Source organism: Anser brachyrhynchus (assembly GCF_964034855.1).
Source record: "Anser brachyrhynchus genome assembly, chromosome: 3".
NCBI lineage: Eukaryota > Metazoa > Chordata > Aves > Anseriformes > Anatidae > Anser > Anser brachyrhynchus.
The window spans coordinates 78,436,252-78,449,244 of NC_137696.1; the positions used below are offsets into that span (position 1 = coordinate 78,436,252).

At 36.3% G+C, this 12,993-nt stretch overlaps 1 protein-coding gene across 6 annotated transcripts in view; it reads left to right on the plus strand.

Annotated features, from left to right (window-relative positions):
- ATG5 (autophagy related 5) overlaps positions 1 to 12,993 on the plus strand; it is a 78,342-nt gene that overhangs the window by 13,323 nt on the left and 52,026 nt on the right. For all 6 annotated transcript variants that reach the window (XR_013949221.1, XM_080586993.1, XM_080586992.1 and 3 more), the window contains one exon: positions 5,596 to 5,758. Coding sequence is in view for 5 of the 6 variants with exons in the window: in XM_080586993.1 (XP_080443119.1) it covers positions 5,596 to 5,758 (163 nt within the window). In the remaining variant the exon portion in view is untranslated. The remainder of the gene's footprint in view (positions 1 to 5,595; positions 5,759 to 12,993) is intronic.

Sequence of the window (12,993 nt, forward strand, 5' to 3'; positions counted from 1 at the left end):
ATGCATTGAGAAGGTGATGTCAGGTATGTTTTGAAGTCAAAACCACAAGCAGAAATCACGGTATCTAACTGTGAAACGTTATTCTTTTTGTTGTACTATAGAGAAAATGCAATAGGAAAACTGATCCAAAAGAAAACACTAGGTTAACAAGCTTCACTGTGTGAGATTTGAGATGAAATGAAAAGCATACTGGGAAGCAGTTATGCTGAATGTTCTTGTTCAAACTGTTCCTCTATTGAAGGCGTTTCAGGAAAAATCTTGCAAACAGGAGTAGTCTGATTCTTTTTGGAAGTATGTGTTCTTATAATATGTGCTTTTATGTGTTGAAACTTAAAAATGAGTGAGTTAATGAATCTGAAGACGGGGATGTTTTTGGAACCATTATAATTGCTAGACTTCTGATACGTGCCAAAGAGGTGAGATGAAGAAACTTTCAAACTGTTTTGAAGAAACTGCAGGGTGGCTAGTTTCACAGATTGTGATTTGATTGTTGCACGTTCTGGGAGCTCTGGAAGATAAACTGCGACAAGAAAATGTTGCCGTACCAAAGCAGAGCCGTCTTGAGAAATAAATTGCACCACCACAGTGATTTTCAGTTTCATGTAGTAATGTAAACTGACCTTAAATGTCCCTATATTGCTGTTTGCCAAGACATCAGCTAATTTAAGTTTGTCTCAAAGGTGTACGTTAAAGATCAACAGAAATAGTGTACTGCTAAGGAAGTGTTATTTTAAAAGCTGATGTAATTTAGTTTTTAAAAATATATAACACCTTGCATTAAGCACCTGCTTAATCTCTCTTCCTGTTTTTGATGTAATTTGAAAGTTTATTTAAATTAACCCACCTTAATGCTTAAAACGAAAACAAAATTGAAATGTATCAAAGTATGTCAAAATGTTAAAGACATTTTCATGTGTTATAAATTCTTACAGTTTAAATAGTTTAGGTGTGGGATTGCTACCTGGATTATTCTTTTCATTTGTGTTTAGTTACTCTTCAAAGAGACATATATTTTATTTAACTTTATTAAATAGTATTAGATTTTTCTAGGCTTTAATTTTTGCTGTCATGGCTTTCTCCTTCCTTTTACAAAAGTATACAGTCAACAACAGATAGCTCAAGAACATCAGTAAAGAGTGTTTTTTAACTTTTTGCCTTCCTATCAGTTTTATTTGTTTAAAGTTAAAGACATGACAAGAAAAGATGACAAACTTTTTTGTTCAGCAGAGTTTTGAAAGTTGACAGAAACCTATGATTTTCCTCATGGGTATGATATGCAGTCCAAATAAAGAACGCAATTATTGTTTGTACTTAGGAAGCAATTTATTCATATCTACTTCTGGTATGCAATAAAACATTCATTTGTGCAAAACAGCATTCATTTATATCTCTAGTATGAAGTTGAAATGTAGTTGCCTTAAATAGTCATAGATGAATGAACTTGAGCAGAGTGCTAAGGTCCGTGAGAATCGTGAGAAGACGTAGTCTGGGAAGTTGCTTTTGTTACTGAGGTGTGGCTTTGTGGGAAAGAGGGAAACTTTATCCCTTCCTGTTAAGTTCATCTCATGGAACCCTGCAGCATGCTTAGCACTGTTCCTGTTCTCAGCAGGCTAGCCAGCTCTCCAGATTTTGGGCACTTGGCAGGAGGTGATGAACTTCTCTGGAGATGCTAGTGCTATAGGAGGAGGGAAATCAGATATGCCAGGTGAAAGGCTAAGATTTTTCCTCTGCTGAAACCCTTACCTGCTGACCCCTGCTTCTCCATGCGTGACCTGATGTAGAGGACAAGAGACTCCCATCTGGTTTTGTACAACATCAGCTGTCTTCCTTTCTTGGTTTTCTTAGTTCACAGTAGGGTCAGATGGAGTGAAAAGGAAGTAAGTGCTTTTCCATGTATTACATAAATAAATTGTGGAGCTGCTGGGAGACATTGTGAAAGCCAGAAGTATACGTTGTTTTTCTTTTAGAAAAGAAAAGGCTACTGAGGGGTAACTAAACACAAACACATGGATGCTTCCCCTGCTGCTGGATATGTTTCTTATGGTCTTTAATACCATATTATTGGTGTAATTTTCTGTAAAATTACCCTAATGCTTACTGTCACAGTATAAACAGGTGTTTCGTGAACTAGAACTGATACATAAGTTTGGGTGGAATGGAGTTATGAAACCAGACTGTTGAAATTACCTGCTATGTTTTTGGAACAGTTTTATGTGAGAAGTTACATAGTGCTCCTGTCTGTACAGATGATACTTTCTTCTTTATGACTAAATTTATGCTGTAAATGTCTACTGATACGTGAAGCAAAACCACTTCAGCTTTCTAAGAAAATCCCAGTCAACCCTTAATAACTTTTCTCTTAAAGATACTGAACATGGAGGGAGTAGGACATCAGTAATGAGAATACTTGAATTAAAGCTGCCTATGGGATCTGTTAAAACTTTTTGCAGATCTCATCCTTGCATAGCCAGGGGTGGCTACCAGCTTGCTTACAGTTGTCTCTTTCTTCAGGGAGCTGAGTCAAGTTGTTTACATTTCACTTCTATTTCCCAAATAGGCAAGTAGAATTCAAAAACAAACAAAAAAAAAAAAAGAGCATGTGTTATATATTTAAATACATTTTTTTTCCTCTGTGTCCTAATTCGTATCAGTGGGGATGCCATATTTTTTGTTGGTAGTCTCATGTGGGTGAAATAGTTTGCTGTCCCTAAATAGATGTAGCAGTGTTTTCTGAGTTGGAGTTTCTACGCTCAGTTTTTTCAGCTTCTACTCATAAAACTGAATAGAAATGTGCCAGTATTTTTCCTCTACAGGAAAGAGACAGCACTGAAATCATAAGAATGTTTTCTAGTCTTCTAGTGGGTTATCCTTTAGAAGCAGGGAAAACGAATGATCCTATACCTTTGTACTACTTTCCTCTAGCTTAGCTAGTTGTGATAAGTTTCAGGTATCTCCTTGCTATTCTGCAGACCACACTGTGTGTGTTCTCTGGAACACACTCCCAAGGAGTGACATTCTCTGTCATTTGAAATTTGTTGGAGGAAAGTCAGCATGTTGATAGAAAAACTCGTATATTTAAAAAATAAAACAAAAAAACAAAAATAAAAACAAACCTGCAGTTCAACACTTAGAGACGTGTAACAAAATAGTTCTTATATTTGTTGTTTTCTCAAAGTTGGCTAAACTTTAATTTTTAAACTGAAAGTCAGCTTCTAGGTTCCTGTATTACTTGGCTTTAGGTACATTCATTGTTTTATCTTTTTTTGAGGGATGCCAGTGTCTTGCTTTAAATTTTACCACATAAAGAACTTGTTTGATCTTAAAGTGTACTATTTCTGACTGTTATTTTTTTTTCTCTGGATTTGTTACCAGCATTTACTTTATTTGAGCAAGTTAGTTAAACTTCTAAAAGTATTTTACAGGCTTTTACAGATGTCAGCTGGCAACTAACAATCCCAGTAATGTGTTCCATTCATCTTGGAACCCAATATGCTTAAATACTCAGCTTTGTAGGAGAGAAAGGGAGTGAGCTCTGCTCTGGAAAGAGCTTTTCTTTCTTTTCTGTCCTCTTTAATGGCTTTATGTGTCATCCTCATATAAGAAACGAGCTTTATCTACATCCTTAGATTTCTAGTCAACTGTGTCCATTAGTCCTAGGTAACAATAGCACCCCTTCTGCAAGTCAGGCAGCAGCCTGTGTATACTTTCAAGGAAAAAGGTATTGGCAGTCTTCTTTTCCCATTACATTCCTGTTTTTGCAAGATAATTCATCCTTTTGATTCCAGAGTCTGGGTTTGCTATCATAAAGAGAAGCCACTGTATGAAATGTTCAGCCTAGAGAAGAGAAGACTTGGGTGGGGAGGTAATCTTATCAATGCTTGTAAATACCTGATGGGACGATGCAAGGAGGATGGAGCCATGTTCTTGGCAATGGTGCCCTGTGCAACAGGCAACGGGCACAAACTGGAACACAAGGGGTTCTCTCTGAACATCAGGAAACAATTCTTTGTTGTGAGGGTGACTGAGCACTGGAACAGGTTGCCCAGAGAGGTTGTGGAGAGCTACAGAACTGGTCTTGGGCAAGCAGCTCTGGGTGTCCCTGCTTGAGCAGGGGGTTGGACCAGATGGCCTCCAGAGATCCCTTCCAATCTTATGATTATGTGATTATCTTGTGATTATGAAATTCCATTATTTAATTCCTAACTCTATTCAATAACCTAATGAAGGGGCAGCTATTGTTCTGGTCCTTCAGAATTCCCTTCAAGTAAGGCCATTCCCAACTCTTTCATATTGCCAGCTGTTAGTAGTTTTTAGATATTTTGAGTTCCCATAGTCTGAAGCAGTCTTTCTTTTTTTTCCTGATTTTTGTGGAGGAGGGAAGGTATGGGTTTCTCCAGCAATATATTGCTCCTATTGCGACTTGTTAACTGTGTTGTAAAAGCCTTTGAAAAATACCCCATTATATGTATTTTTAAAAAGGTTTTGATAGGCCTCAGAAAAACTTTTCTAAATAGCCAATTTGTACTGGGTTAAGAGAAAAGGTCCTCTTGTGCAATAACAGATGAGAAATAAAGTATAAAAGTATGTGGCAAGCCCATGTTACAAAGGGGAGTACTAATGATGCCACTCTGATTTGGTTCTGGGGGTTTGTGCTGTTTGGCACAGTCATAAGCAGCTATGAAAAGGGGATGAATAAGGAAGGGATAAAACAAGATGGGTTTTTAGACACTTGAAAACTAAAGACGGCGAATTTGTGATACTGAATGCCTGTATTATAGGATGGCAATTGATACTGTCAATAAAAGAAAAATCAGGGAAAGAACAACTCTACAGTATATCAACACCATGATATTAGTTAATATCCAAAGGGATCTGTTTTGTACCTGAACAAGATTTAGTACTATAGTTTCCTAATAAATGAATTAGGAAAGGTAGTTAGCATTTACTGAGAAAAAAGTTGCCTCAGGAATGCTAATTCAACATCTGCAATGTTGCCTGTAGTGCACCAATTGTAATTAAATAAAATGGATATGGAGTCACATCACATGATGTAGCAATAGACATATGTGTTGGGTAAAACTGGAGTTGACAAGGATTTCCAGCATCTTTGAGGAAAAATGTTTGTAAATGGCATATATGCTGTAATTCTTGTATGTGCATGATGATAATTGGAGGAAATATTTTTCAAAGACCTACATAAAAATGTGCGTTAAACTTTCAATGAGAGTTGATAGGAATTGCTAGAGAGTAGAATGTGCACTTGAAAGCATGTTAAAAACTCTTCATTTCCTGAATTTGGGAGGTAAGGGCCTAAATATACCCACTGATGTATTTAAACGTATTTATCGAGTTGAGGTTGAGTGATTTAGAGTAACTTCTGGTTTTATAGAAAATTGTTCAACTTTAATTTTTTTAGAACATTTTTCACTGCACAACATTTCTTTTCATCCATGAGAGAATGGATGTTATCTTTAATAAGCAGAAGATCCCAGTGTGCTTCTGTTGTATAAATATAAACCAGGTTTAAATAATCTTTTATTCCTCATCTTCTAAGGTCCATGATATATTTATTTCTCTTGATCTTTCTCTTTGTAGAATTTTCCAGAAAAGGATCTTCTACACTGCCATTCTAAGGATGTGATTGAAGCTCATTTTATGGCTTGCATAAAAGAAGCAGATGCTTTAAAGCACAAAAGTCAAGTCATCAATGAGATGCAAAAAAAGGATCATAAACAACTGTGGATGGGATTACAGAATGGTAATACACTGCATCAAATATTAATTATATTTAGGACTAGCATGCTAATAATTTTCGTCACGATACCAGTTTAAGTAATGTCATGGAAAAGAGCTCTTTTTTTTTTTTTAAACTAAAAAAAATAAATCAGTAATGTGATAATCCAAATGTAGCTTGAGATATTCAGTTTCCTTGAGTTGGGTCATGACTCTGTTTTAACAAAACAAAAACAGCAATAAAACATAACACTGTTTATTGTACTTCTGTGCAACTAGTAGTCTCTATATGGTAGACACCTGGGGTGTAAGTGGTGTTCACCATGAACTATCTTAGACTCTAAAAGAAAAAAAGGTCGTCTCCTCTAGTTTATGTTTAAGGATTGTCACTGGTAGACAATACACACAGACTTTCAAAATTTGCCTAGTAGATTAATAACTTTACTCCCTCCACCCACGCCAAATTTAATTTTTTATTCCTGGTATTACTGTTGCTTTTGCAACGATCTTGCATAGATCAGAATTGACTTGGAAAAATCAGCGATATAATTCAGAACAGAATGTTAAAATGTTCTTCCATTGAACAGAGGGCATTGTAATGCAAAACATAACCTTTTTTTGTTTTCCCTGTCTATTTGTACTTGTCATAGTTCTTAGTGGCATATAAGTTGAAAAGCTATGTAAATATTTCAGAAACTGCTAGCTGGAAAGGGTGGTAACATATGAAAATGTGGTTTCCTGATCTCCTGAGTTGTTGTACTGGTAGTTTTATCTTATGGAAGCTATAAGTGTGAAGATGTTTAACTCTGTTAAGATACAAAACAGTTAAAATTAAACTCTTCCCATGTGTTTATAAGGAAAATTAAACAGAACAGGAGAAGCTCTGAATGCAAGAAGACTTGAGGCATATATTTGCTTTAGACATGAAATGTCACATGAGTTTGGGTTTAGTGTGCTTATTTAATGAATATGTGGGTTTTCTATTTCTTTTTTGTTGTTAAGCAGTGCTGCCTTTAATGGTAATGAATTATTACTCCTGTAATAATTTTGAAGGCTGAGTGTTTATTAGAAACTCTGGTCTCTAATTGACTTAATTAGAATTATAAATTGAGAGATTATCTTTATTTGATATTTGACTGGTAAGATTTAGAGGGATGCAGTAAATATACAAAATTTACTGGATACAAATTTGCATTTTATCTGGTTCAATTCAAAATACTTAGTTGGACTGCTGGAGGGATTGTTTTGTATAGATCATTAGTCAGCAAACTGACTGACAATACATCCACTCTTGTGAATTAACAGTAAATAATGGAGTTCTGGTCCACCAGGAGCCAGAATCCTTGTAAAGGGAGATGTTTCCCTAAAGCTTACATTGTTACAAATCAATTTAAACTGTGTTTTTAATAATTTTGCAAGAAAACTGTGTTCTGCTTTAATAGTATTAGTCTTGTAAGCAGTTTAGTTTGAGAGAAACAAAATGTTGTGTCAGCATAATTTTGTTTTCTATATTGAAAATAATTAGCTTTATTGGGAAATGAAGCCCCGCGACTTAGTCCTGATATTCATGTTTCCAGGAGTGCACTACATGTGCTCTTTTTATTAATGTTTGTTACAATTAAAACTGCAAGACATCTAACGTGTGAGTGAATTATGTTAGCGGCAGAACAGATGACTACACAAAGAAATGGTATGAGTTCAGGTTTTTTTTTTTACTTAAGCAGAAATTATAGAACCTCTAATGCATACCCTCAATATGTAAGGTAAGAGAACAGGTCTGTAATGTGTTCTTTCTGTACTCATCTGAGGCTCTATCTTTTAGCTGATTGTTTCTTCAGTTCTAGGCAAAAAGAATTTTTGGTTAAGAACAGAGGCTGCCTGGCATGGTTGATTTCAGGAAGGTTTCACTGTATTTAATGAGAAATCGCACCTGTGGAATCTGACACCTAAATGTGAAGTTTAAACAATCTTTTGAATACTTTCAAATGCTAATTTTAATTTCTCAGCTCTTCATAAAAGAGAAACAAGAAAAGCTTGTGAAACCAAGAAAATTCTTTTTAAGCATGGTGTATCTTTCAGTATGTTTTTATAGGCTTTCGTTTGAGATGTAATAATTTTAAAGCTCTTTGTGAAACAAGAATGAATGACCACAAAAAAGAAAAGAAAGTAGCATTTGCGATAACTGCCTTGGAAGTAATGATACATCTGCAGGCTTTTTTTTCCTCTCAAACTTCAAACAATTTTCTTCAGTTCTCAAATAAAGGAAGTGTTATTTCAGTTTAATGAATTATGGTACTACTTATGGGGTTGGAACTAGTTGATCCTTAAGGTCCCTTCCGATCCAAACCATTCGTTACTTTAGTATTAAACTCGCTTTGGGGAAAAATCATTTTTGCTTGTTTGGAGAAATGTAACTACTAATTACAAGTATAATTTGATAAAAATATCTCTGAGGAGAAGGAAGTACTTGAGCAGGTAGCATGAAAAGCTTTTCAGTTGCCTATAGATGCCTTATAGGGGAAGGGCTGTGACAAGGGAAAATCTTGTGCTGGTAACAGCTGATAAGTATTCATAAAACCCTTTATATCCCTCCTCCCACTGTTTCTGGTTTTGTATTGATCTTCTATGAAATCAGGCATATAAATACACTTTTCTGCCTATTGTTTGTGCTGTGGTTTTGCTTGTTCCTCAAACTTCAGTTCATAGAATCACAGAATGGTTTGGGCTGGAAGGGACCTTAAAGACCACCCAGCTCCAACCCCCATGCCATGGATAGGGACACCTCCCACTAGACCAGGTTGCTCTGGTGTTGTTAGTTGATTTTCGTCCATAATATCTATTTCATAACCAGACCACTTCTTTGGGATGGGTACATCGGTGCTGTCCTAATTTTGATCAGCATTGTGGATGCCTGAATGTGGTAGGGAAGCAATAAAGCAGGGTATGTAGCTATACTGTCCTCCGCTCCTTTGTCAGAATTGTTAATGTTCTTTGGTCAGAACTGATGGAAAATGTTACTACTGTTCTTGCTATAATAGCGTTATGGCTGTTTTTATCGTGGATAAAGAGGATTTTCAAGTGGGTGGTTTTTTCTTCTTGCCTTTTGTGGTGGAAAAATAAAGGCTCTCTGCTTTGAAACATTAAGACTAGGCCTAGCGATGACTCGGGATCAAACATGAAATTTCCTCTGTTTTTAGAGGGAGAGCTGTATTTTTTGCATGGTTCAAAGAATTAATGTCTATAACTTCAGCATATAATAGTTCTGATAAAGGAAGGAAGGTTTTTAGGTTCAGCACAGCTGCTTTTCATCAGATGTGGAGAGACAAGCAACTATACCCTGAAGTTTTCACAGGCGTCCTTTATATCTGGTGAAGACTAGATTTGGTATTTCAGATACATGAGTGGAGGAAATAAACAGTAAAAACTCATGACCACTTTTAAGGCTTCTTTATGTATTATAAAATATAATGAAGTCATTATTTTACTGCAAATATTATGGAAAAAGAATGTAATGCTTACTCATACTGTAGGGCTTACCAAAATTTAAATGGCCATATTGAACTGTTCTTATTAAAGGAGAAAAATCCTATAAACATTCAGAATATGCAATATTTAGTCTTTTAATTTGTGATCTTTTTTTCTCACCTTAGTGACAGAATAAGGCCTGTGTTTTCTTTCATTTCTTTCTCAATCTTGCATTTAAAACAGGCCTCTGTTTTTTAGGGGCAGAAATCATGTTTTTCTAGGTTATCACGTTCCTGTTTAGAACTGTTTTTCCAAGGAGTGATACTGTCATACATTATCAATATCTTTTTTGTTTTGCATAACCTGGTCAGGTTTGATATGCATGTTTATCCTCTTTGTAGGAAACTGGTAGTACTGATGCTGTTCTTAATACAAGATACACGTGCATTGGTAGCAGAACAAATCTGTCATCGTAACTGGTCACTTGAAACTTAAATTAGGCAATATGTACTTAGAAAATCTTCAGGAATTTAACAAGAGAATGAGTGAACAAGCCATCAGTTTTTAAATCACAAAGCCATCTTTCTTTCTTCTTCCCTTTATCTCTACCAAAACAGGAATATCTGTCCTTATGTTTGCAGAAATTTGTTTAACTGAAGAAAGATGAAACAACTCTGAGCTTTTAAAATGTGTGTATTAGTTAAGAGGATTTTTGAAAAAGTCATTACGTTCCTGGGCTGGTCATTAACACTTTCGTGGTGTGCATCTTTTTTTCTTAGAATTATGGTCAATACCTAGTTATTCTGGAGTTAAGGGAGCGTGACATACCCCAAATGGTGAAGGTGTTCATATTATGCAACCTGATAAAGCTGGGTTAAATGTGTTCACAGAGCTCTGCACAAAATCTGCCCAAGTCTGTGTTGGTGCTGAGCTAGGGCTAATAAATCTGACTGGATTCAGACAGGTTGGACTGGCAGAATGAATCCAAGGCTTTCCCTGGGATTTTTGGGAGGAGGTGGTGTGTTTTTGCTTTTTCTGATAGTGGCTTGTCACAGACTTCAGTGTTAGTTCTGTAGTGTTTACTGGCTTGTTACCCTTTCAGCAGAAATGACTAACCCAACGATGCACGCAGATAAGGGTGCAGTATTGTGATTCTAACACACCCAAAACACCCATGAAAATGCTATTTTACTTGCCAGTGATGTAGAACTTTTTTTTAAAATGCCTCCTGCTTTCTTCGTAGCATCCCCCCCCTTCAAAGGATGCCATTTCCTGAGGTATGCTGAAGGACACACAAGGTATATCTAAATGTCTGAGCAGACCATCTCTAAAAAGGAGACTTCATTTTGGAAAATAATTGTCTTTAGTTGTTGAGGGTTTTTTGCTTTACAGTGTGAAATCATTCAAGTTACTTTCTGCCAGTAAAGTCATGGCTTTTTGTGACAGACACATTAATAAAAGGTTCACTAACAAGAAAAGCTGTATTTCAGGAAAAAAATACCGTGGGGGAAAACGAAGCAGTTTAGAGAGCTATACAGAGATACGCCACTCCATTTTCTTGTATATAATACCTTCTTTGCCCCTGAGTACCCTGTGTAAAGTATGCAGGCTGTCTGGATTTGGAGCAGAGGGCTAGAGATAGGTAAAATTGTCAGGATTCTTTTTCCATTTGACTAACCCAGGGAAGTCTAATAAGCCCTGCTGCTCGGTTTTTACACAGTCTATGAGATGTGTTTCAAAAATGGGTAACAGTTTTTTTTGTTTAATAATCATCAGTGCTTTCTTCTTAGCTTAAGTCACGATACCTACTGAGATCTCCTGCTTTTAGGCTGCACAGAAGGCTTAATTTAAGTAGAAAGTGTGCTTTTTCACATCTGAATAATGGAAAGAAAGTAGTCCCTCTTGGTTTTCTTCCCCTGAACTTTTTCCAGATAAATCGATGACCTAGAAATGAAGGGAGGTAGTGTTGAGGAAACAGTGCACTTAAAGTGAAACTTTTCTTAGGGAGGATGTTTAATAAGTGAAAAGAATGGTGGTAAGGTGTGGTTCCTTTGTGGAAAATAAAAGAAAAGGGGGAGGAAATGCCTTTTGGGGTCTGATAGATAACCTGAAGTATGAAATGCTGCTTTGTCATACAGCTTTCAGAAGTTAACCTGCAAAACTTAAGCAATGTGCTTTGAATCTTTGACTTTAGAACACTACTTTGCTTTGAAAACTCATGAAAAAATACAGCATGAGAGTACATGCATTAATTACACTGATCTCAGACCTAACTGTGTAATATTAGGGTAGAGATCCCCCCCCTTTTTTTCCTTGGATTTAATCCATATCTCGGTTTATAATGTGGCTTATAAATTTGCTATTTTTGTAACTAGAATTTACAGTTAACAGTGCATGGGGAAGTTTCTCCTGATTGTTCTGTGCTTGTAAACACTGGTGCTGTACTGCATGTAGGCTAGGTGGGGTGAATTAGTTTAATTAACGTACGTGATAACGTACAGACCCAGGTAGCCAAACCCGAATCTCATACTCCACAAATCTTGTACTCCACTGTACTTTACTATTACTGCTCCTTACTTTCAAATTTTACAATCTTTACTACTTTTCTGTGATGTTATATAGTAAAGTGCCAACTGAATGAGAATTTGGAGGATGCATAAGATTTCTGGGCAACTCATCCTATGGAGAAGCTTTCTCGAGTCATGACTGTTGTGCAGTTGTACAGCAAAATTATGACTACTGTAGATGTGTAAATTCATGTTCAGTGTTGTTACTTTACTTCTCTGATGTGAAGAATATTTTCACATTTCTGTAGCTAGCTTTCGTCACATTAAGCAGAGCAGTTAGTAACTTCCTCTCTCTCCGTATCTGATAGTTACTCTTGTCTGAAGACAGCCTGAAAAGACAAGTAAGCTTGTTTGCCCTCTTCAGTGGTGGATTGACATTATATGCCATGATCTGTCAAAATATGCAAGTAACCTAAAAGTCTAAAAGCAAGCGTATTTTTTAAACTGGATGGTGGCAATGTGTAAAATGGAAAACAAGAAAAACATCTTAAGTTTTAGGGATGCCATGCCAGTATTCCAAATTGTGTTCCTTTAGGGCCAGCGCTAAACTGTAGTTGTCAAGAAGAGTTTAATGTGTGTCTGGGTCTTCCTGAAGTCCTTGATGGTCTTGATTATCTGTTTTTATTGTATGAGTAAAAACAGTGAGTTTAGATGGCCAAAAATCATTTAATGAGAGGTCTTTAAATATCTGAGAAATTAGAATAACCAGCCGTACGTAATGTTTTTAGATAGTGCAGATGGTTTTGAAGCATTTAAAATATCAAAAAAGCTGCTTCATGGTTGAGGAATACGGCACAAAATTTAACTTTTTATAAAATTGGTTAAAATTGCTCATCAGTCAGCAGAATTACATATGTATGTGGAGTCTAGGCCTTTCTGGAAACCATACAGAAATTGAATTGATGCTACATTTTGAGAAGGCTCCTTTCTAGCTGTAGCAGTTAAACACAGTGTCTTTAAGAGCGCAAATCAGTAGAAAATACACTTAATCTGTAGCATGGTGTTGCAGAAATGAAGATTAAACAGTGAGCTGCTTTAGCCATCGTCCCCCTGCAGAATATAGCCAGAAGGTGAAGTAATTATTCCCCTTGGCTCAGCACTAGCAAAGATGCAGTGGGAATGCTGTGTCCACCTTGGGATCCATGGAGAAAAGAAATGCTGGCAAACAGAAGAGAGTCCAGAGATGCTGCTAGGGTGACTAGGGGCTGGAGAGTATTATATTAGATGA